Consider the following 24,312-nt stretch of genomic DNA (forward strand, 5'->3'; position numbering starts at 1 on the left):
GGTTTTGAAAATCGTCGCCTACGACGCGCCTAGGCGCGCCTAGTCGCTAGGCCACGGCCTCCCGCCTGGACTAGGGGGGTAGGCGGGCCCCTAGGCGATTGGAGCGCCTAGGCGCCGCCGGGCGGCGATTCCGCAGCGACTCAGCGGCGCCCAGGAGCTCAGGCAGCGCTTAGGCGAGCTAGGCGCGCGCCGCGCGCGCGAGCGGGAAATAGCGCGCGGGAGGGAAAAGGGCGGCGCGCGCGGGGGATAGGGTTTAGGGTTTGCGGTTGAAAAGTGCCTGCTTGCTTCTTCAGTTCTTCCCCTTTTGACGCTTGCTTCTCCCTTCTCTCCTACACGGCTGACGCAAGAGACGCGGCTGCAGCTCCGCCGAATGCCGGAGACGCGGCTGCAGCTTCTCTCCTGCACGGCTGACGCCGGACCCCTGCCGGACAACGGACCCCTACTTCTCTCCCCTGCTTCTCTCCTCTCATGTTTGCTTCTCTCCCACTGCTTGCTTGACGCCAAAGACGCGGCTGCACCTGTACCCCCTCCGCTGCAGCCCCTCCGCTGCGACAGCGGACAACCCCAAGGTCTATATGTTCCTCTTCCCCTGCTTCTCTCCTCTTATCTCATGTGTTATTCACATATTAAGGTATGTCTACTGGTCCTTCTCTATTTTTTATCTATAAATGTATATATTATTATATAAGTTGGCAAAACGCCTAGCATCGCCTAGGCAAGCCTAGGCTGGACTAGTCCCTAGGCTAAGGGTCATCGCCTAGATTCCGCCTAGCGCCTAGCAAAACTTTGATAGGGAATATGAAGATAGGCTTAGGCCAGGGAAGAATGAATATTGAATAGTCCAACTTCCTCTATTGGACTTGTGCTTCCAACTTTACATAAGCATAGAAATGCTATTGTTGATTATAGTGTGAGGAACAGGGTTGAGAACTTGAGATCAAGCTGCCCACGGATGACAAGACCAGGTCCAAGTTTAACTGTGCAGAGTCTCCATGGAACCTGCATGATATGCAGCATTGATACAGATACACATATGGTATGGGGCAGATACAACATTTTTCTGAAGAAAAAATGACATGCTCCATTGCTTAGCACTTGCTCATTAGAGTTTGCAGACAAAGTTGTGTGCGTTGCAAAAACACTTGTGCCAGCCACCAGCACCAAACATTGGTCAGGTACTTTTTTCTACATTGATGGAATAAGTCTTGAGCATCTAGAGGACAACAGTCGCTTTTGACTGTCCTCTGTAGTCCTTTAGCATCTAGAGGACAGCTTGACTGTCCTCTGTAGTCTCTTTAGCATCTAGAGGACAACAGTCGCTTTTGACTGTCCTCTGTAGTCTCTCTTTAGCATCTAGAGGACAGCAGTCGCTTTTTGACTGTCCTCTGTAGTCTCTTTAGCATCTAGAGGACAATCCTGTTGTGTAGTGTGTGTGAGAAGGTGTGGTAGTGCAGCCCCTAGGGCTATAAATATGTGTCCACAACCCCTCTAAGGGTATGGCATTGTGTAGTGTTTGAGGAAATAAACAGAAAATTGCCCCAACTCATAGTGTCATCCTCTTGATGAGAGTTAGAGTCCCTCTACTTACAATTGGTATCGGAGCCAAACTATCCTGCATCCTAAACATCTCGTGCTCATCTCCTTCCCGCGCCTCTCCCCACACTCAGTCGGCAGCAAGAGCTCCAACTGTTCCTACCTCCCCTGCTCAGAGGAGCATCCTTTCGTCTGAGACAGCCTCTTCCACACGCAGCGACCCCTCACTAGCCCACCATGTCCCTACGCTCGGCCACTTCGAGTGTGCGGCGCCAGCAGGAAGCCGAGGTCGCCGCGGCACAAGAACGCGAGCGAGCAGCAGCAGCGGCTGCAGCGACAGCGGCGAGGGCAGCACGGTTGGCGGCGGCGGAACTGGCAGCGGCGAGAGCAGAAGTAGAAGCAGCGGAGGTGGCAGATGCTGCACGTGCAGCGGCAACAGAGCTCGAGGTTCTGCGCGGCAGTAGAGCTGGCAGCTCTGCTTCTATCGACGACAACACCGACGAAGAGCTCAGGCTGGCGAGGGAAGCAGCGCGAGAGCAGGCGGCACATTGGGCAGCCGCGCATCCCCATGGGGGCGCGCGTGGCGGCAGCCTAGATAGGCGCCGACGCGCTGACGGCGCTCCAGGCGAGGGCGCACACGGCGGCAGCCCAGACGGGCGTAGACGCGCCGGCGGTGCTCCCGGCGGCGGCGACCAAGTCGACGGAGATCGCGGCCTCTACAGGCGGCGCGGTTCTCCCTCCCCGGATCGGTACCATGGTCGCCGCATGGCCCAGGCCATTGTCAGGGACATCGGTCCCGGCGGTGGGTGGCCTACCCTCACCAAGACCAACTACGTCGAGTGGGCCGCGGTGATGAGGGTACGGCTCCAGGTTCGCCACATGTGGGAAGCGGTTCGTTACGACGACGTCGACTACCACGAGGATCGGCGGGCGCTGGATGCCCTCATTGCTGCAGTCCCGCCCGAGATGCAGTTTTCGCTTTCCCAGAAGCGGACTGCCAAGGAGGCCTGGGACGCCATTGCTGCGACCCGCATCGGCAGCGATCGTGCCCGCAAGACCACACTGCAGGCACTTCGCAAGGAGTGGGAGAACCTGACCTTCAAGCCAGGTGAGGATGTTGATGACTTTGCTCTCCGCCTCAACACTCTGTTGCAGAAGATGGTGCAGTTCGGCGACGACACCTACGATGAGGAGAGAGCTGTTGAGAAGCTCTTCCGTTGCATCCCCGAGAAGTACAGGCAGATTGCTCGCTCGATCGAGTCTCTGCTAGACCTCTCCACGATGACGATCGAAGAGGCGATTGGTCGCCTCAAGGTGGTCGACGGCGACGAACCACAGGCTCTCTCTGGGCCTATCACTATTGGCGGGAAGCTATATCTCACTCAGGAGCGGTGGGAGGCCTGCCAGGGTGACCAGAAGAAGGGGGAGTCCTCCTCGACACGAGGCCGCAAACGCGGCAAGCCGCGCAAGGCGCGTGGAGGCGCCCAGGCCGGGGCGCGAGGACGTGCTGAGGGTGGTGCCCGTGGAGGTGCCCAAGGCGGCGCCGTCGGCAACAAGAAGCCGGCACGAGACGACGGCTGTCACAACTGCGGCAAGCTTGGCCACTAGGCCAGGGACTGTAGACAGCCACGACGTGGCCAGGCCAACGTCGCACAGGCGGAGGCGGAGGAGGAGGCTCTACTCCTAGCACATGCAAGCATCGAGCTATCTCCAGCGGCACCGGCCGCAGCGGCACTCCTCCACCTTGATGAGTCGAAAGCACGTGCTTTCCTCGGCGACGGCTCCAGCAAAGACATGATCGAAGGATGGTGCCTCGACACCGACGCCACTCATCACATGACCGGCCGACGGGAGTTCTTCACCGAGCTTGACTCCAGCGTCCGAGGCTCCGTCAAGTTTGGGGACGCCTCCGGCGTAGAGATCAAGGGCGCCGGCTCAGTCGTCTTCACCGCCGCATCTGGTGAGCACAAGCTGCTCACCGGAGTCTACTACATCCCCGCGTTGAGGAACTCTATCATCAGCTTGGGACAGCTGGATGAGAACGGTTCGCGCGTGGAGGTCGAGCACGGAGTCATGAGGATCTGGGACCCCTCTCGTCGCCTTCTTGCCAAGGTACGCAGGAGTCCAAATCGGCTATACATCCTCAATGTGAAGGTGGCACAACCTTGCTGCCTTGCTGCTCGTCGAGACGACGGGGCATGGCAGTGGCACGAGCGCTTCGGGCACCTTAACTTCGAGGCCCTGAAGCGGCTCAGTGCCGAGGAGATGGTACGAGGCCTGCCGTGCCTTGACCATGTGGAGCAATTCTGCGATGTCTGCGTGTTGACAAAGCAGAGACGGCTCCCCTTTCCCCAGCAGTCGAGCTTCCGAGCCAAGGAGAGGCTCGAGCTCGTGCATGGGGACTTGTGTGGCCCGGTGACACCAGCCACACCAGGAGGACGACGCTACTTCTTGCTGCTCGTCGACGATCTCTCCCGCTACATGTGGGTGATGATCCTCGGCAGCAAGGGAGAGGCTGCGAACGCCATCAGGCGTGTGCAGGTCGCTGCGGAGGCGGAGTGCGGCCGCAAGCTGCGCGTGCTGCGCACCGACAACGGCGGCGAATTCACGGCGGCTGAGTTCGCGTCGTACTGCGCGGATGAGGGCGTTCAGCGCCACTACTCCGCGCCGTACAGCCCGCAGCAGAACGGCGTCGTCGAGCGGCGCAACCAGACGGTTGTGGGGATGGCTCGAGCTCTCCTCAAGCAGAGAGGAATGCCAGCTGTCTTCTGGGGAGAGGCGGTGGTGACAGCGGTTTACATCCTCAACCGCTCTCCCACCAAGGCTCTCAACGGGATGACACCGTACGAGGCTTGGCATGGGCGCAAGCCGGCGGTCTCTCACCTACGGGTATTCGGCTGCCTCGCGTTCACCAAGGAGTTTGGCCACATCAGCAAGCTCGACGATAGGAGCACCCCGGGGGTGTTCATTGGCTACGCGGAGGGCTCGAAGGCCTACAGCATCCTTGACCCAAGAACACAGCGTGTGCGCACGGCGCGCGACGTAGTGTTCGACGAAGGGCGAGGATGGGCGTGGGACAAGGCGGTGGACGACGGCACGACTCCGACGTACGACTTCATCATCGAGTACATCCACTTTGAGGGAGCTGGGGGAGTAGGCAACTCTTCTCCGAGCAGGTCTACCCCAGCCCCTAAGTCTCCACCGACTCCAGCGCCACACTCTCCAGCTCCTGCTACAACGAGCTCTTCACCACCACGCACTCCAGCCACGACTCCGGCTACAGCGAGCTCTTCGCCACCACCTACTCCAGCACCGACGGTACCCTCTCCGGGAACGTCCTCTCCGACACCAGCTCGTGTCGAGCACGACCCAGTGGAGCTCGTGACCCCTCTGTCCCGCGACGAGGAGCGCGTCGACGCGTGCTACGACGGCGAGCCGTTGCGGTATCGAAGGGTGGAGGGCCTTCTCATCGACCCGTCGGTGCCAGGCCCTGCATCTCGCATTCTGGCAGGAGAGTTGCATCTTGCATGCGACGATGGTGAGCCTCGGTCTTTCGCGGAGGCCGAGAAACATGCGGCTTGGCGTGCCGCGATGCAGTCGGAGATGGACGCGGTTGAGACGAACCGCACCTGGGAGCTCGCTGATCTCCCTCATGGTCATCGCGCGATCACCCTTAAATGGGTGTTCAAACTTAAGAGGGATGAAGCCGGCGCCATCATCAAGCATAAGGCTCGCTTGGTGGCACGCGGTTTCTTGCAGCAGGAGGGGATCGACTTCGACGATGCCTTCGCCCCTGTAGCACGGATGGAATCCGTGCGACTCCTCCTCGCGCTGGCAGCCCTGGAGGGCTGGCATGTTCATCACATGGATGTCAAGTCGGCGTTTCTTAACGGCGACTTAAAGGAGGAGGTCTACGTACATCAGCCGCCAGGTTTTGCGATCCCTGGCAAGGAAGGCAAGGTGTTGCGCCTGCGCAAGGCTCTCTATGGCCTGCGACAGGCACCGAGGGCGTGGAATGCCAAGCTGGACTCCACGCTCAAAGGAATGGGTTTCACGCCAAGCCCGCACGAGGCGGCCATCTATCGGCGGGGCAATGGAGGAAGTGCCCTGCTGGTGGGTGTCTACGTCGACGACTTGGTGATCACCGGCGCCAAGGATGCAGAGGTGACAGCGTTCAAAGAAGAGATGAAGGCCACCTTCCAAATGAGTGACCTGGGGCATCTCTCCTTCTACCTGGGGATTGAGGTGCACCAGGGAGACTCCGGGATCACACTTCGCCAGACCGCCTACGCCAAGCGCATTGTTGAGCTGGCTGGGCTCACCGACTGCAACCCAGCTCTCACTCCGATGGAGGAGAGGCTGAAGCTGAGTCGCGACAGCACGACGGAGGAGGTGGATGCTACACAGTACCGGCGTCTTGTGGGGAGCCTTCGCTACCTCGTCCACACACGACCTGACTTGGCATACTCCATCGGCTACGTTAGTCGGTTCTTGCAGCGACCGACGACAGAGCATGACCAGGCTGTGAAGAGGATCATCCGCTATGTTGCGGGGACTCTCGACCACGGTCTCTACTACCTGAGGTGTCCTGGGGAGGCACACCTTGTCGGGTACAGCGACAGCGACCACGCCGGTGACATCGACACTAGCAAGAGCACAAGCGGGATCCTCTTCTTCCTCGGCAAGTGCCTCATTAGCTGGCAGTCGGTCAAGCAGCAGGTGGTGGCCATGTCTAGCTGCGAGGCCGAGTACATAGCGGCGTCCACTGCTTCGACTCAGGCGCTCTGGCTGGCTCGACTGCTCGGTGATCTCCTCGGGAGAGACACTGGAGCGGTGGAACTCAGGGTGGACAGCCAGTCCGCTCTGGCATTGGCCAAGAACCCCGTGTTCCATGAACGGAGCAAGCACATCCGGCTGAGATACCACTTCATCCGAGACTGCTTGGCAGAAGGGAGCATCAAGGCGCGTTACATCAACACCAAGGATCAGCTTGCAGACCTGCTCACCAAGCCCCTTGGGAAGATCAAGTTTGTTGAGCTTTGCTCCAGGTCCGGGATGGCCCAACTTTCTCACAAGACGACGCCCAAGACTTAGGGGGAGAATGATGGAACAAGTCTTGAGCATCTAGAGGACAACAGTCGCTTTTGACTGTCCTCTGTAGTCCTTTAGCATCTAGAGGACAGCTTGACTGTCCTCTGTAGTCTCTTTAGCATCTAGAGGACAACAGTCGCTTTTGACTGTCCTCTGTAGTCTCCCTTTAGCATCTAGAGGACAGCAGTCGCTTTTTGACTGTCCTCTGTAGCCTCTTTAGCATCTAGAGGACAATCCTGTTGTGTAGTGTGTGTGAGAAGGTGTGGTAGTGCAGCCCCTAGGGCTATAAATATGTGTCCCCAACCCCTCCAAGGGTATGGCATTGTGTAGTGTTTGAGGAAATAAACAGAAAATTGCCCCAACTCATAGTGTCATCCTCTTGATGAGAGTTAGAGTCCCTCTACTTACATACATCATCCAAATGAATGAATGAATGAATGGATTAAAAACTGAGCTAAATGGAAGTGTAGCTCAAGTAGCCGTTAGTTGATTTTCAATAGTCCCATGCATCCAGCAGCACATGACTCCATGTCGTATCCCACACGTATATGTGGATATATATCCAATATGGGTATAAGGTTGACCTTACCTATCCATACAAGACAGCCTATATGCTTCCATGGATAGCAAGGTCTGCTTTGTGGTGAAGACATTATGGGGTATACAAATGCCAGAAAGAGTGGGTATGGAGGAGATGCACTCCTAAATAGCTTGTTGCTAAATACATTGACTCCTTCAGAGCTAATGATTAGTATAGCCAGCTTGTTCAAAAAGATTAGAACCTGACACCCCTCCAAGAGCAAGTTGGCACAAGCCAAAAGACTGAAGTTGAAGGATGTACCGTACATAGAGATGATGTTATGTATGGCCAAGCATATGTTAGGCGCAATAGGGCCAAGGCTGCCTAGGTGGGGCCCAAGGCCCAATAGTTAAATAGATCAGCTCTATCTAGTTAGTTATACTTATCCAAAGTTAGTAGATAGACTTGAGATAGCTCTATATATAGATCTGTAAACTCTTGAATAAAGATAAGCATAATACCAATTTATTCTGGCTTCCCAGAGGGAGCCACAGTCTCTTGTGATCTTCTCCCTGCGCGCGATCAGCCAGCATCACGACGGCGCCCAGCGCCGCCGCCCTGGTCGCGCCCAACCCCCACCCTACAATCTGCGAGATCTGCCCGGTAGAATCCGTAGTTCTACCAATCTGGTATCAGAGGGCTCGACGATCATGAGTTCCTCCAAGTCGCCGTCACCAGGACAGCAGCCGCCGCCAGCCACAAGCCCGCACGCAGCACCGGTCGTCTCCCTGGCCGCGGTCCCTGCGCCGTCGGGAGGCCATGGCGCTCGGCCCTCCCGGCGCGGCCATCAACCAGCAGGCCGCCCCCGCGCTCACACCGGCCCAGATCGCGGCGTCATTGGCGGATCTCAGCCATGCCGTGCGCGATATGCAGATCACCATGAACGCCATGCTGACAGGCCACCTCGCCTTCCCCAATCCACAAGCCGCCCATCCACCCCAGCCGCCGCACCCGTCCCTGACGGCGCAGCCACCGCCAGCCGCACTGCCCCCACCCACGCAGCCACCTGTGCCACTCCCTCCACTCGCCCGGCAACCAATCTCTTACCAGTACGACATGTCGATCGACCCCGGGCCTTCATCCACCGCACCACCGACCACAGCCCCCATCCATATGATCCGCTTCCCACCATCCCCATCCCCCATCCCATCTTGGGCGCAGGGCGCGCCTACGATTTCACCACCAGTGTACTCTGAGGCACTCCCGCGACCTGCGCTCACGACTTCCTTACCCAGCAGCGCCGCCGGGGGGCCTCCCGGGGTGCTGTTAGGAGGCGGCGACGGCCCCCTGTTCCCGGGTCGGGGGCCCTTGCGCCCCCACGCGCCCGCAGCGACAGCAGCGTGGTCACCGTACCACGGGCTGCCTCAGGACGACGACGTGGAGACCGCAGCCTACGGGGGCGCTGAGGCACGCGCACCTCCACGCTACTACAAACTGGATTTCGCCACATACGATGGCTCCGAGGATCCGCTGAACTGGCTAAATCATTGTGAGCAGTTCTTCCGGGGGCAGCGCACGCCAGCCTCGGATCGCACGTGGCTGGCCTCGTACCATCTGAAGGGGCCGGCCATGCTTATTAAAACGACATTTAAACGACATTTAAACGTCGTTTAAACTATAAAACGCTAGAAAGAACCGAAACAGTGAAACGTTTTACTTTTCTTCATAAAACGACGTTTTAAACGTCACGTTTTGGCGTTTAAACGTTGTATAGCGTGAAATGCCACGTTTCGAGCGTTTAACGGCGGCCCAGCCCAATTTCACCAGAGTCGCGCTCACGTTTAGGGTTTTCAGTTTCACCAGACCCACGCTCAAGTCCACCGCTCTGCCCTAGGCCGCCGCTCTGCTCCAGGCCGCTCCAGGCCGCCGCTCCTCCCCATGCAGCCTCCTCCAGGCCGCCGCCGCTCCAGGCCGTCGCTCGGCCGCGCTCAGCCGCGCCAGGCCGCCGCTCAGCCGCTAGCAGCTCCAGGCCGCGCTCCGGGCCGCTCCAGGCCGCTCCCGCTGTCCGTCGGCCGCTACAGAGACAGCCCTGCCTCTAGCTTTGCTTCACTGGTGACTGGTGAGTAATGGCAGAGACCTGCCTCTAGCTTTGCTTCACTGCCTCTAGCTGTTCAGCTTGATTAATCCAAATCTACCATCTTAATTTGCTGAAGGAAGAAGGATTGAGGTGAGGTGCTGTCATCTGAACATATGCATTCCATTATTGCAGAATAGATTGGAGGAGAAATGGCTGATTTTAGCACGGAAGCATCTGCAGCTAGCTTTAGTTGAACTTGTGTTATTGTGGTAATGTGGTTGTGGACATGTCATTTTGCACAATATTATTATGTGAACTTATGTTGGTTGTTGTAACACCCCAGGTGTTACTATGACCATGGTACATTTATGCACTAATGACTGTGATCACATGTGGAAGAGAAGAAGAGCATAAAACCTTGGAAACATGGGTTAACTAAGAGAAGTGAATGGCAAGGGTTTCAACCACACAATTGGAACAATGGTCATGTGGAGCCAAGATGATTAAACCCTAAAAGGGCACCTAGAGCACTAGACTTCCAAGCAAGGGATCAGTGGATAAGTCAATCAAATTGTCAAAGCATGATCTTAGTTCTTAAACAAGTTTTAGTAGCCTTGTAACCTAACAAATGCAGGGTGGGAACATTGCAAAAAGACCCCTTGAAGACCCCAATTTCACCCCCTTAGGGAGAGAGCACACTAGAGCTCTCTAATTCTTTCTAAGTTAAATTTTGAACCTAATCTAAAGATCCACCATGTTCACTTAGTAAATGGCACCAAAACCACTTGGGTTGAATACCAAAAAGGTGTCATACCACCTAAGGCACCCACTGGAAAAGTTTGAAACCGAGCCCAAGACGTTTGACAAGATTTGGCATGGTTTTTGTCGCGAGGTGGACAGAGGGACAAGCCAGATTTGGCGTCCGCAAATCTCCCTACCTAGGGCATATCTGCCATGGGAACTCACATACAAGAGACAGCCCTAGGTGCTAGGAGGAGGCCTGCGCCGGATTTTTGCCAAGATTTGCACGCTTGCGATCTCGGCGAGCTGTTGAACAAGGGCAGAAGAACACTTCCACGTGTTCGACGCGCTCTGAACGCGTCAGAGCACGCCCAGCGCCCGACCCCGCGCGCCCCGCACCGCGCCAAGCCGTGCCCGTGTCGCCTGCTCGCGCCCGCGCCTATAAAGCCCACCGAAGCTTCAACTGTACTCCCCCGCGTGCTCTCGACCTCACCGGAGCCAGAGATCACCGGCGTTTGCCCTGCAAACGGCGTGCCCGCGGCCACCCGAACACCCGCCACCGTAGACAGGCCAGCAGAGCCCCTCCCAACCGCGTCCGACCCTCGGAGTAGACCGTGCATGCCTCAGTGAAGCTCCCCGAGCAAGGAATCGGACTTTGCCTCGCCGGAGAAGCCAGTCCACGGTCGCCGGGCTTCACCCGATCGCCGGTGAACGTAGACCGGGTAAGTCTCTGCACCATTTTCCGATTCCCTGCGCACATAGCATCTACGTCATCCCGTGGAGCTCATCGTGCCGTTTAATTGACCTATGCTGCCGTGGTTAGGCCAGAGCACTCGCCGCCGACGAGTTCACCCGCCTGCGCACGTGGACCGGCCGATTCCGGCCACCACCGCCGTCGAGCCGTACCTCGCTGTGACCGCCAGGACCTCCCGAAGCCAACCCCGCCCCTCGCCGGACCTCTCTCACTGCCGGTAAGCCACGCCGCCCTTTTCCTTTCCGCGGTTACTGTTTACATAAGGGGAGGGACCTCGGGGGAGAAGAAGAAAAGGCCAGGGGGGTTTGTGCGCTGTCAGTGACTCAAGGGAATAGTAGCGCAGGGGTATAACTGAAAGGATTAGTTTAGAAAGAACCCAGGGTCTTCGGTGCAAAGTGGATTTCCAGGAAACCTTTTTAAATATTCTGATTTAAATCCAAACAGAACTTGAAAAATTCATAACTTCAGTTTGGTTTACCCAAATCGAGTCAAACCAATTTTGTCAGATCCTAAATGATGTAAACTACTTAGGAAAAATATAAAACCCCTAATTGTTGCAGAAAACTTTAAAGTTCTGATTTAAATGATTAACTGGTCAAAAACTAAAAGAAATAAGGAAAAATAGCTACACTTTTAGACTGGGGTTAAGAAAATTTAGAGAAGTACTTAATCACTTCCTAACCTGTTTAAAAATAATAAACCCCTCTGTACACCCCAGCAAGGTAGAGTTTGCCATTTAAATCATTTTTTGCTTAAAGTTGAAAAAAATATGAAAGGTGGTTTAAATAAAGAACCAGGGAGCACCCACATTTTTGTTAGCTTTCTTATTCAGTGTAGTTCACTAGAAAAATTTATTATACCCTTGTTTAGTGCAAAAGAAAGGAGAAACCTTTTAATTTAGCAAAACAAGGAAACCTTAGAAAAACCCTAGAAAAAGAACCCCAAGGAGAAAACACCTCAAACTTTGGGATAACTAATGTTTTGTTATTATAAACATAGGAAAAATATGAAATCTGTTGTTTGACATTTTTCAAATAACCAGATAGTAGTAAGTACCTTTTTAGCATTAAACTTTAGAAAATCACAACTAAATAACCACCAAAAAACCTTCTGTGACTTTTGGCACAAAAGCATGTTATTATATTTAGATACCAGCAAAAATGACCCTTAGGACAGAACCCACCCCTAGTTAAGAGTTGTAGTGCAAAGTGACCACTTTGCCCCAACTTTTGTTATTTTTGTCTAGGGCATAATCTATTTATTCTGGACCTCAAATTTATAAGACAGACTACAGTGACAAATAGTAACCCACTGTAATTTTTTCAGAATTTTTAGAAAAAGTTAAATCAATATTGTAGTTCAATCCCACACTAGAATTCATAAATAGGAAATGAAAAAAAAGGGAATTAATAGTGGAGACTAATGTTACCCTAACCCAACCAACAAAACCCCTTAAATGCCTACTAAAACACCTAAGGGAAATCCAAGTTTCAATCCACTATACTTATCCCTAGACAAAACCCCAACCTAAAATTGATAAGCATAAACCACTAAGAGCCCCGTATAACCAGAAAACCCTAAGTTACTAGCTAACTTAGTTTTTCTTCACTTAGCATAATGATTACTAAATCCTGCATAATCATAGCATACATATTCTTATTCATTGCATTCGATAGATTGCAACCTCGCTGACGGAGAGTACGTCCTTGTGCCGGAGCAAAGAGTTGCTCAGGAGGTAGCCCCAGATCCAGCACCAGAGCCTACCCCAGAGGATCTGTCTGCCCCAGCTTTGGAAGGCAAGCCCCGGTTTTATGCATAACCTATTTATTATGCTATTTTACTACACTTAATGATTGTAGGATTGAATGTGCACTTAAGTGTAGGAGTTGTTTGAAACCCTAGTTGCATGATCTCAGGAATCCTTTTGTGATGGATACTAGTATGCTAGGTCGAGTAGCTGCTTTATTAATTAGGGATCTCGGTAGAAGTCGAGTGATTTTTCTAGCACTCGCTCGAGGTCAGGAATTGGTTGTATCCATTTTGATATCGTAATGATGATAGTCTGTGGACAACGGTCCATGGGGATGCGTTGTCTACGAGACGGGAATTGGAATAAGGATTAAGGTGTGGTACCGTGTGTCAAGTGTTTGAATGTACTAAGCACATGCCGAGAAATATGGTAAATCGGTAAGCCTAGTACCTGAGTGAACCTGGCAGTGGACATATCCCCTCACGCGACCTGAGACATGGTCTCCCATTCCGGTTATGGTGGGTACAAGTGCGGTCACTGCACGACGGCAGTCGGGGTCAGTGAGGCATTGTACGCCAAGGCGGTGAGCCCTGATCTGCTGACGGGAAATCGATGGGGACGGTTGATGTGTGTGGGGATGGAGTGCCTCGCCACGTCGTGTGTTTAGGTTTACCTTGCAAGGTTTAAAAACTCGATTCGAATCGTCTGCTTCTCGCAGCTAATGAGACTACTTGATCCATGCTGCTACATTGAGTAACAAGTGAAAATGAGATGACTTGGCAAAAGTTGTTGATTGCTAAATGTTTGATACCATGTATGATTAGATAGGTATACATTTAGTCTTAAGAGAGTCACACTAAAACTTGACAAAGCTAAAACTTGATTTATAGACTTAGCTAGTGCTTTTGGCAACCAAACCCCTCAGTCAAACAGCTGCATGTCTAGAGGTAGAGGAGTAGACTCCTCACACCGGGTAAGTCTAGCTGAGTATTAGTATACTCAGCCTTGCTTGTGGCATAATTTTACAGGTTCCCTGGAGGACATGGTTGCTGGAGTGACTTGGCCGTCCATCTTGCCACCGGGTTGGACAGTCGAGTGGGACCCTGCCTCGGCTGAGGAGCATGAGGAGTGATGGGATAGGCTTCCCCATCTCTCTGTTTATTTATCGTTAGTTTTATTCCGCTGCATTTCGAACAATGATGACTACTTTTGCTAAAACTCCGATGATGATGTAATAAGTTTAATACTCCTTAATGTATGGTTTTATGCTTTATTGTATTTGCTCTGTGACTCACCATCGAGTGAGACTGTGGTACTTGATCCTGTCAGTGGCCTCGTCAGACTAGATCCGAGGAATTGACGGGTTATTCCCATTTAAGTGTGGTCTAGCCTCTAAGGCGGGACTTAGACACTTAAGTTGGAATAATTCGGGCAGTTCCGCCACAGTTGTTTGGTATTTGACTTGATATAATTGCCTGAAATTATGATATATTGAAATTTCCCTATGTTGTTTAAAACTACGTTTAAACTTTGTTTAAACCGTTTAAAAGTTAAAACTCACCCATGAGCGTTTCAACGTTTCGTCATTTTAATAACCTTGGGGCCGGCACAGACATGGTAATATGCCCTGGAACGGGATGAGGGCATGCCATCTTGGGATCGCTTCGCCGAGCTGTGTCGCCTTCGCTTCGATCTAGCAGTGCGCGGTTCTCGCCTTGCGGAACTAGGATGCCTCCCCTTCCTGTCCACGGTCCAGGAGTACTCGGACCGCTTCCAGGCGTTGCTGTGTCGAGCTCGGGACGTCTCCCCCATGCAGAAGACGGAGCTATTCGTGGGCGGCCTCCCCGAGTACTTGCGGGTGGACGTTGAGCTGCGCGACCCGCAGGATCTACAAACTGCCATGTACCTGGCGCAGGCGTTCGAACGGCGCGCGGCGGCCTGGCCCCCATCCCAGCAGCGCGAGTCGCGACCACCGCAACGGGCGCAGGGCTCGGGTCGCGTGACACCAGCACCGCCCGGGGCTCTACCGACCGGTACGACGACGCCAGGCGATAGTACGACTCCGACACGCCCGTTTCGCCGATTGTCTCCGGTCGAGCAGCAGGAGCGGCGCCGGCAGGGGCTCTGCTTCAACTGCGACAAACCCTACGTTCAGGGACACGTCTGCCAGCGGTTGTTCTACTTGGAGGTCGACGACTTCCTCGACGAGGCGGCCGGTGAGGGTGGGGTCGACCCCCTGGAGGAGTCGGCCGCCCCAGACGTCACCGGAGCCAACGCGCTGGTGGTCTCGTTACACGCGCTGGTGGGCATCCGGACGGACAAGACGTTGTTGCTACCAGTCACCATCAACGGCGAGCAACTACTCGCGCTCATGGACACAGGGTCAACCCACAACTTCCTCAACGGTGACACGATGAGCCGCCTCGGGCTAGCTATGGCAGGTGGCGAGCACCTTCGGGTCACGGTGGCCAACGGTGACCGCCTACCCTGCGCCGGCATCACCCGCGACGTCCCCGTCATCATCAACGACGAGTCCTTCTCCATCACGTGCGTCGGGATGCGCCTGGGCGGCTTCGACTTCATCCTCGGCGTGGACTTCCTGGAGACGTTGGGTACCATCCAGTGGAACTTCCGAGCACTGACCCTGTCGTTCCAGCGCCAGGGCCGGCGCATCCAGTGGCAAGGTGTGCGGGCCACGCAACAGCCTGCCCTGCAGCAGCTGGCTGTGGCAGTCGTCGACACTGCCCAACAGCCCCTAATGGACGTCCTTCTGCAGCAACATGGCGCCATCTTCGACGAGCCCACGGGACTGCCCCCGGCCCGCCCCTACGACCATCGCATCCACCTGCTGCCCGGTACAGCTCCGGTGGTCGTACGACCGTACCGGTACGCGCAGCTGCAGAAGGACGAGCTGGAGCGACAGTGTGAGGCCATGCTCACACAAGGCATCATAAGACCCAGCATGTCCCTGTTCTCCGCTCCGGTGCTCTTGGTTCGCAAGGCGGACCGCTCGTGGCGTTTCTGCATCGACTATCGCGCCCTCAACGCCAAGACGTCCAAGGACAAGTTCTCGATCCCGGTGGTGGACGAGCTCCATGGAGCCCGTTTCTTCTCCAAGCTGGACCTACGCTCAGGCTACCACCAGGTGCGGATGCACACCGATGACATCGCCAAGACGGCGTTCCGCACCCATCATGGCCACTATGAGTTCCTGGTCATGCCGTTCGGCATCTCAAACGTGCCTGTTACTTTCCAGGCCCTGATGAACGACGTACTCCACCCATATCTTCGGAAGTTTGTGCTTGTCTTCTTCGACGATATCCTGATCTACAGTACATCATGGGCGGAGCACCTCCAGCATGTGAGCATCGTCCTCGAGACACTGCAGGCACACCACCTCCACCTGAAGCGCTCCAAGTGTTCCTTCGGCGCCACATCGGTGGCCTATCTGGGCCATGTCATCTCCGAGGGCGGGGTCGCCATGGACGCCAACAAGGTCGCGGCAGTGACCTCCTGGCCGCCCCCGCGGTCGGCACGAGGCCTCCGGGGCTTCATGGGACTGGCAGGGTACTACCGGAAGTTCATCAAAGACTTCGGCCTCATCACAGCCCCGCTGACGCGTCTCTTGCGACGAGACGTGTTTGCCTGGGACGATGATGCGACATCAGCCTTCCACGCCCTAAAGCACGCCCTGACGACGGGCCAGTGCTCCAGATGCCGGACTTCGCCACGCTCTTCGTCGTCGACTGTGACGCGTCAGGTGCAGGGTTCGGTGCTGTCCTTCATCAGGGCGCGGGACCTCTCGCCTACTTCAGCAAGCCATTTGCAGCCCGCCACCTTAAGTTGGCGGCCTACGAGAGGGAGCTCATCGGCCTCGTGCAGGCCGTCCGTCGCTGGCGCCCGTGCTTGTGGGGGCGCCACTTTTCTGTTCGGACTGACCACTACAGTCTAAAATTCTTGTTGGATCAGCGCTTGTCCACAGTTCCTCAGTGGACCAGCAAGTTGTTCGGTTTCGATTTCTCAGTGGAATACAGGCCGGGGCGCCTGAACACCGTGGCCGACGCCCTATCCTGCCGCGACTCGGAGGCTGCCGTGGAGGACACGACTATGGCAGCACTAGCCATTTCGGGCCCGACATTCTCCATGCTGGACGACATCAGGCGGGCGCTGGCAGCTGCACCTGACGGGCAGCACCTCCTCCAGCAGCTGCGAGACGGCGTGTTGGCTGCGCCATGGCGCCTCGTCGACGGGCTGCTCCTGCACGGCACACGCATCTTCGTGCCGAACAACGACGACCTGCGCCACCAGGTGCTGACACTGGCGCACTCGGCGGGTCATGAGGGCGTCCAAAAAACCCTCCATCGACTGCGGGCAGACTTCTACATGCCACATGATCGCGCGCTCGTCCAGGACTGGGTGCGCACCTGCACCACGTGCCAGCAAAACAAGACACTGGCGCAGCAGCCGGGCGACCTCCTGCAACCCATTGAGGTGCCGTCCCAGGTGTGGGCCGACATCTCCATGGACTTCATCGAGGGGCTGCCCAAGGTGGCAGGCAAGTCCGTCATCCTCACGATGGTGGATCGCTTCTCCAAATACGCCCACTTCATCGCCCTCGGCCACCCCTACACCGCGTCATCCGTAGCACGGGCATTCTTTGACGGCATCGTACGACTGCACGGGTTCCTGTTGTCTATTGTCAGTGACCGGGACCCCGTCTTCACCGGGCACGTGTGGCGCGACCTCTTCAGGATGGCGGGGTGACACTAAAGATGAGCATCGCCTTCCACCCACAGACGGATGGACAATCGGAGGTGGTCAACAAAATTATTGCGATGTATCTTCGGTGTGTCACCGGCAATCGACCACGGGCATGGGTGGATTGGCTGTCCTGGGCGGAGTATTGCTATAATACCTCCTACCACACAGCATTGCGTGCCACTCCCTTCGAGGTGGTCTATGGCAGATCCCCACCATCCATGCTACCTTACACGCCAAGGACGGCACGTACTGAGGCCGCAGACGACATACTACGCTCCAGAGATGAGATGGTGGCCGAGGTGCGCCAGCGTCTTTTGCAGGCCCAGCAGCTCGCCAAGAAGTATTACGATGCTGGGCATCGGGAGGTCCAGTTCCAGGTGGGCGACTGGGTGTGGCTACGCCTGCTGCACCGCACCTTTCAGTCCCTCCATCCGCGCGCGAAGGGGAAGCTGGGACATCGCTACGCCGGCCCTTTCCGTGTCCAGGAAAGGATTGGGTCGGTAGCCTACCGCCTGCAATTGCCAGATGGTGCTCGCATCCATGATGTCTTCCACGTCAGCCTGCTGAAGCCGCACCGTGGGGATCCTCCTGCAACTCCGAAGACGCTTGACCCAGTGATGGATGGCCGACTGCTTCTTGTGTCGGCCAAGGTGCTTCGTGCTCAACTTAGGCGGGGCGTGTGGCAGGTTCTCGTACAGTGGCGTGGACTGGCTGAAGATGATGCCACATGGGAAAAGCTTGAAGAGTTCCGTGCTGCTTACCCCAACTTACAGCTCGAGGACGAGCTGTTTGAGAAGGCGGGGAGAGATGTTATGTATGGCCAAGCCTATGTTAGGCGCAATAGGGCCAAGGCTGCCCAGGTGGGGCCCAAGGCCCAATAGCTAAATAGATCAGCTCTATCTAGTTAGTTATACTTATCCAAAGTTAGTAGATAGACTTGAGATAGCTCTATATATAGATCTGTAAACTCTTGAATAAAGATAAGCAGAATACCAATTTATTCTGGCTTCCCAGAGGGAGCCAGAGTCTCTTGTGATCTTCTCCCTGCGCGCGATCAGCCAGCATCACGACGGCGCCCCAGCGCCGCCGCCCTGGTCGCGCCCAACCCCCACCCTACAATCTGCGAGATCTGCCCGGTAGAATCTGTAGTTCTACCAGATGATGTGCGGCATTACAACTTTGGGACTATGGTCATGAGCTAAGGCATAAGGAGAACTAATCTTGAGAGCTCATTGTACCTTAATTTTGCTGGCAACCTTTTCAGTTCCTGCTGCATGTCTATTGGTGACTTCAAGAGGGGGGTTTTGACTGGTTCTAACTTCTAAGCCCATAATCTGCCATCGTTGTGCCATATTAAGACCAAGTATTGAGGCCAGTTTTTGACAGTTGTGGGTATGGATCCAAATGACTATCTATCTTATCGCTATGGCCGTTGTTGAGGTAGAACCGTAGAAATACTTGCTTCTTGGAAATGGTTCCTTTGAAACCCTTAAGGATGATCTGTATATACTTATATAGAGAACAACTACCCCTGAACATGTTTGTGTGATTCTGTCCCTACTCTCATCATTTCATTTATCGCCACAAATACCGGGTGGACATATCTGCAGGCCACAAATTTCACTTGCACCCATAATTCCATTCCTGGACTATGTGCTTCATATTCTTCTTAATGCATCAATTCAGTTGCGCCATGCTAGATTTAAGGTCCTGGTATTGTTGATGTAACTGCAGGTTCTATTATTTACAGAAAGTATCGTTGACTTACCTTTCTAATGTAGTTTAAATGCAAGGTATCTAAATTTTTAGATACTATTTAGAAGGGAGTGTTGATGTTGTATTTAGAAGGGAGTGTAAAACTATCAGCTATATCCTCTAATTTTCTCATGATCATTATTGGTCATGCAGTCATGCTTCCTATGTGCTGAATTCAAGTCACCATTTTTCTTGCTTTAATTTTTAAATTGTATAGTCATTTAAGTAGCAACTTCTGCTTTCTGGTTTCACATGACTGTGTATCCGTATTATTTAACACAATAATCTTAGAAATTTCTGCAGCAACACCCAGGTATCACCCGGTTCCTCTTGATACTACTGCAAATTTAACTCGTGTACGGTGTACACTCCAGATAAATGGTAGGGGCGTAGATCCACGATTTTGGACAGCAGAATTTGAAATTAGGGGAACAGAGGACTGGCTTACTTCTTCAGCTGCAGCTGCTCCTCCAAAATGACCTGCAAACAAGACACCAGATAGTAAGAAGCCCGAAACCCAACAAACACTGAACCATTGATGAACCAAGAATGCGTCTAGGGTGGAAGGGAGGGGTGTGCCGGGATGCGGACCTTCTCGGTGTAGGCGATTACGGGAGAATCTCGAGCGAGGCCGTCAGGGCCGATCTCCGGCTTCAAGGCCGCTGGATATGACGGCGGCGGCGCCGCCATTTCGCTGGATCTCCTGCGTACCCGTTTAAAGTTTTCCGCTTTATTTCTTTTCCTTGCTTGGATGCCGTCGCCACGACTCGTGCGCGACTTGCGGCCACGCCTTGTCACTTGACGGAGGCACTAGCACGCACGGGGCCGCGCCTTCATGCCGCTGCCGCAGCTCCCGCGGGTGCCGAGAAGACAAAATTGGAATTCTGCCATTATTAAACTGAGGATTCGCTCGAATCTCTACTACTTATTAAGTTAGCAATAATAGTCTGTTTTTTGTGTTCTGCCTTCAGTGAATCTGCACCGTTCGTTCGCTTCCGTGAATCCACACCGTTCGCCTGCCCACGCCCGCGTTCGTTCTCCCACCTCCCCTTCCCCACCCCGCGTGAGCCGCCGCCACCCCATCCCCATCCGCATCCCCCGCCTCCGTGAATCGTGCGACCTCCGCGCGACCCGGCCTGCACCCTGTCGCGCCCTACGACACCGCCTCCTCGCGCCCAAGCCCATACTCAAAAATCAGCCAAACCCCTCGCATCTTCCCTCTCACGGATGCAATCGCGCCGCCGCCCCCATCCCTTCCCCCACCCCCATCGGCGATGTGCCTGCTCCAGCGGGCGGCGCTCTACTTTCTGGGTGGCGCCGACGACCGCGAGGCGCTGGCGTACGCGGCGCGGATGCCGGAGACCGGGACCATGTCGCTGACGGTGGTGCGGTTCAAGCTCCGGAACTGGGTTGGGATGGGCGGGCGCGACGAGGCGAGGGACGAGGAGCTGCTGCAGGAGTTCTGGAGCAGGCACAGGGACAACGAGCGGGGTGGTGTACGTGGAGAAGACGGTGGAGGACGCGGAGGGCACGACGTCCGTGGTGCGCGCCATGAGCGAGGAGTTCTGCATCCACGGCGGGGGAGGCGGCGTCGAGGCCTCGTCGCCTTCCATGGCGAAATCGAGTGGGGAATAGGGCGGTTTAGGGTTTATGGGAGAGGAAAGAGGAGGGGTCGAGGGCATGCTTGGTCGCGACGGCATGCCTGCGGTCGCTGCCATGGGCCGCTTGCTTCCAGACCTGGTGAACGGTTCGCTGCCACCGAGGAGGGCTATAAGAGCGTGAGATCCATCTATGCGCAGGACCACATCTTAGCAGGGAGAAGGATAATGAGGAGGAAGAAAGTGATAGAGATGGTTTCTTCCGCAGATTACTCAGGGATAGCAAAGAGGAGGACATGGAACTGACACCAAGCTCAAATGGTTTGTTGAAGCGACTTTTTCGTGATAAGGAGGACAGGCAAGGTGAGGATGATGAGAAGGAAGGATTTTTTCGCAGGATGTTCAAGGATAAGAACGAGGAGAGGAGAGATAGTAATCATGCAAGACATGGGAATGAGGAAAGATTGGGCAAGAGTGTGGAAGATGATGACAGAGAAGGTTTCTTCCGCAAAATTTTCAAAGATAAGAATGAGGAGAGGAAAGATGAAGGGCATCAAAAGCCAGATGAGAGGGAAAAGGTTGGTGCGAACATAGAAGATGATAAGAGAGATGGTTTTTTCAAGCAACTCTTTAAGGAGAAAAACGATGAGAAAAAGGAAGGCAGCACACCAAGCAAGAAAGAGGAAGATGATAAAGGCCATAAAAATGCAGATGATGATAATTTCTTTCGCAGGCTTTTCAAGGATAAGAATGAAGAAAAGAAAGGGATTGTTCATGACAGGAATGAAGATGACAAGTGTGAGGAAGGTGATAAAGAAAACTTCTTCCGCAAATTATTTAAGGATAAACATGAGGAGAGGAGAACTGAGGGGCCTGATAAAAATGATGATTATGGTAAGGGAAGTAGTGGTATCGAAGAGGAAGATAATCCAGAGTTTTTGTCATTCCGTAGGTTGTTTAGAGTGCACCCAGAAGATCCTAAGAGTGGGCACATAGAAAGCAGTCAATCTAACAATCTTTCTGAGGGGAGCCCAGGATCAGAAAGCTTTTTTAAGAGGCTATTCCGTGATAGAGACCGCTCACTTGAAGATTCTGAGATTTTTGGGTCAAAAATGGCAAAAGAGGCAAGGATCTGGTCTCATGTTATTTTTCTGCTTGATACGATATCTCGTGTTCATGTTATAGTACTATATTATGCCAGTTTTTATATGTTGTTTTTTACAGTGATTTCTTTTTGCATCTGTCCTCATCATCCTAATTGTGGTGATATGCATTGCAGAAACACCCTGGTACTACAGGAATCAATGAGAAGCAAAGTGGGAAACCACCATTACCAATTAATGCAGTAGCAGAGCTTCGAAAAGGTTCTTACTATGCTTCGTTGGAACTTGTTCAGGCTTTATGTGATACATCTTATGGCCTGGTAGACATATTTCCTATTGAGGATCGTAAGATTGCCCTCCGGGAGGTAGGTCAAACACATTACCATGTAACTACATGGCTATTCATTTCACAACCCTTCAGTCATCCTGTGCTAATCATTGCACTCTCTTTGTTCTTTTCACATTTTAACGTGTACCCTGCACTGCAATGATATCTTCTTTTGTGTGGCAGTCTCTTACAGAGATCAATAGCCAGATTGCTTCTACTGAAAAAAATGGAGGTGATTTCTGCTGTCATATTCAGGATATCTCCTGAACTTTTGTTCTATATATAGTTTTGTTAAGCCTTTTGTTATTTGCCTTGTCCATTTGGTAGTTAGAGGATGTACATTTATATTTTTTGCCTTGTCCATTTGTGTCTGAGGTTTGTATTATGGAAAATGTTTTTGATGAGCAATCTTTAAAAAACAGTTTCAGTCATCTGCATAGATTACTTGAATAGCTTTTTGATAGAACTTGTTCTGTCATATTTTTCGTTCATCAGTTGCCATCACCATTGTAAGGACTGGAGTTAGTTTCTTTGTTTCTGCTGAACTGAGCACCTAGGTAATTTACAGACTGTGGTGTACTGAATTAAATGCATAAGGCATCGGAGCAATATGCCTAGCCAGTGTTTGTGTTAAAGAAGAGCACTCTCTTCTTGACTTGAAGCTCTGAACCAATGTGTTTTTAAGTTTATTTACATACCATATTACCATAGTTAGAATAACATCATAATATTTTCTTTATTCTTCTATGGCTAGGAGTATGCTTTCCGATGGGAAAGGGCATATATCGAGTGGTTCATATACCTGAAGACGAGTCTGTTCTTCTGAATTCTAGGGAGAAAGCTCCTTACCTTATATGTGTTGAAGTTTTAAAAGCAGAAGCTCCTAGGTATGCTGGTTTTCTGTATGTTCAATGAAAGTTAATGTTGAGTCTTTCATAAACCTGGTCAGGCTTGTTTTTGTACTAATTTTTATTTGTATATATGAGACTAGAAACGCATAGCTCACAACTGGAGTTTCTATTGATTTTTTTGATAAACAATGAAATGGTGGCCTTTGTCACTTTGTTACTGGAAGGAATCCTCTGATGCACCTGCATCCTGACGTGGTGACATGCGGACCAGCTGGGTGTGGGACCCACCTGCCATTGACCATGTCACGATGTGGAGTTATGTCAGGGGTACCATTTCCCCAAACAGATGTCATTCTAGTAACGACTTTTTTTCTTCTTTCCAGCCACTCTAAAGGATCATCAGATGGGCACAAATTATCAAAAGGTGGGATACCATTGGCTAATGGAGTTTCTCTTCGATGTCATCTCGGACAGCTCGCATATGTCATCCTCTATCTCATAACTATATAACACATATGTGCATATATAATTTATCGAGATATTATATGTCCCTGTTGCAACGCACGGGCACTGACCTAGTAATATTATAAGAACACGTTTCGTTATTACGTCATTTTCAAACACTGGCTTACAGATAAAATGCCATTTAGGGGGTTATTTGACAAAATATCAACTGATTGGACCGTTTTACCTCTAAACTAAAACATCTACTCTCCTCTGCTCTCTGGACATCCTTACGGCTCAACTTCGCTTTCTTTTCTGTCTCTCGCTCGTTTTCTTTTCTGTCTCCTCCTCTCTGCTCCTCCTCTCTGCCTCGCTCTCTGGACGGCCGACGGCGCACAGCGCTCGCCTCCCTACGGTGAGCTCCACCACAGCGAGAATGCAGCGGAGGACGCGCTGTCGGGGTCAGAGCTGGGAGCCCCGGCGACGACGGCTGCTGCTGCCTCTGCTGCTTAGGCGGGGGGGCTTGTCGTGGAGGGGCCGCGCCGCGAGCCCCGAATGCGAGAGGCGGCGGCCGCAGCACCAACAGCATAAGGGCGGGTAGCTAAGGCAGAGGCATGGCCACGGCCACAGGAGGGGTTACTTTTACTGCCGCGCCACATCATCTTCGCAAAAGCCTTCAGGCAGATGCAAGAGCAAGATGATAAGATACATGATGCAACACATCCCCTCTGTGGCTTCGGAGGAAGGCACATAGTTGCACTTGGGAAGATAACAATGTCGATTACCTTCGGCTATGTTCACAATACAAGGACAGAGCAAGTAGTCTTCGATATTGTTAATATGGAGTATCCTTACAATGCAATCATTGGGCAAGGAACATTAGATGCTTTCGAACTTCATCCAGCATATCTATGCATGAAGATACCATAAGACCAAGGCCCCATAATTGTGCATGGGAGTCAAGAGGCTGCTAGAAGGGCCGAAGAAAACTAGACAGATTCAAAGG

General features: G+C 53.2%; 2 protein-coding genes across 2 annotated transcripts in view; one reads left to right on the top strand and one right to left on the bottom strand.

The window, feature by feature from the left end:
- The window catches only part of LOC100194160 (uncharacterized), a 38,601-nt gene extending 18,828 nt beyond the window's left edge, over window positions 1-19,773 (bottom strand). Inside the window, 2 exon segments of the mRNA NM_001359410.1 lie at window positions 19,431-19,462; window positions 19,574-19,773. Of these exon segments, the coding sequence (NP_001346339.1) occupies window positions 19,431-19,462; window positions 19,574-19,672 (131 nt within the window). The 5' untranslated portion in view covers window positions 19,673-19,773.
- Window positions 19,774-20,256: 483 nt separating this feature from the next.
- Window positions 20,257-23,819, top strand: LOC103644913 (phosphatidylinositol 4-kinase beta 1). The gene is made up of 7 exons (XM_008668059.2): window positions 20,257-20,524; window positions 20,782-21,704; window positions 21,860-22,048; window positions 22,195-22,243; window positions 22,766-22,898; window positions 23,246-23,309; window positions 23,706-23,819. The coding sequence occupies exons 1-7, from the start codon at window positions 20,257-20,259 to the stop codon at window positions 23,817-23,819; spliced, it is 1,740 nt and encodes a 579-aa protein (XP_008666281.2).
- Window positions 23,820-24,312: the final 493 nt, after the last annotated feature.

Source organism: Zea mays, chromosome 1, assembly GCF_902167145.1.
Source record: "Zea mays cultivar B73 chromosome 1, Zm-B73-REFERENCE-NAM-5.0, whole genome shotgun sequence".
Lineage (NCBI taxonomy): Eukaryota > Viridiplantae > Streptophyta > Magnoliopsida > Poales > Poaceae > Zea > Zea mays.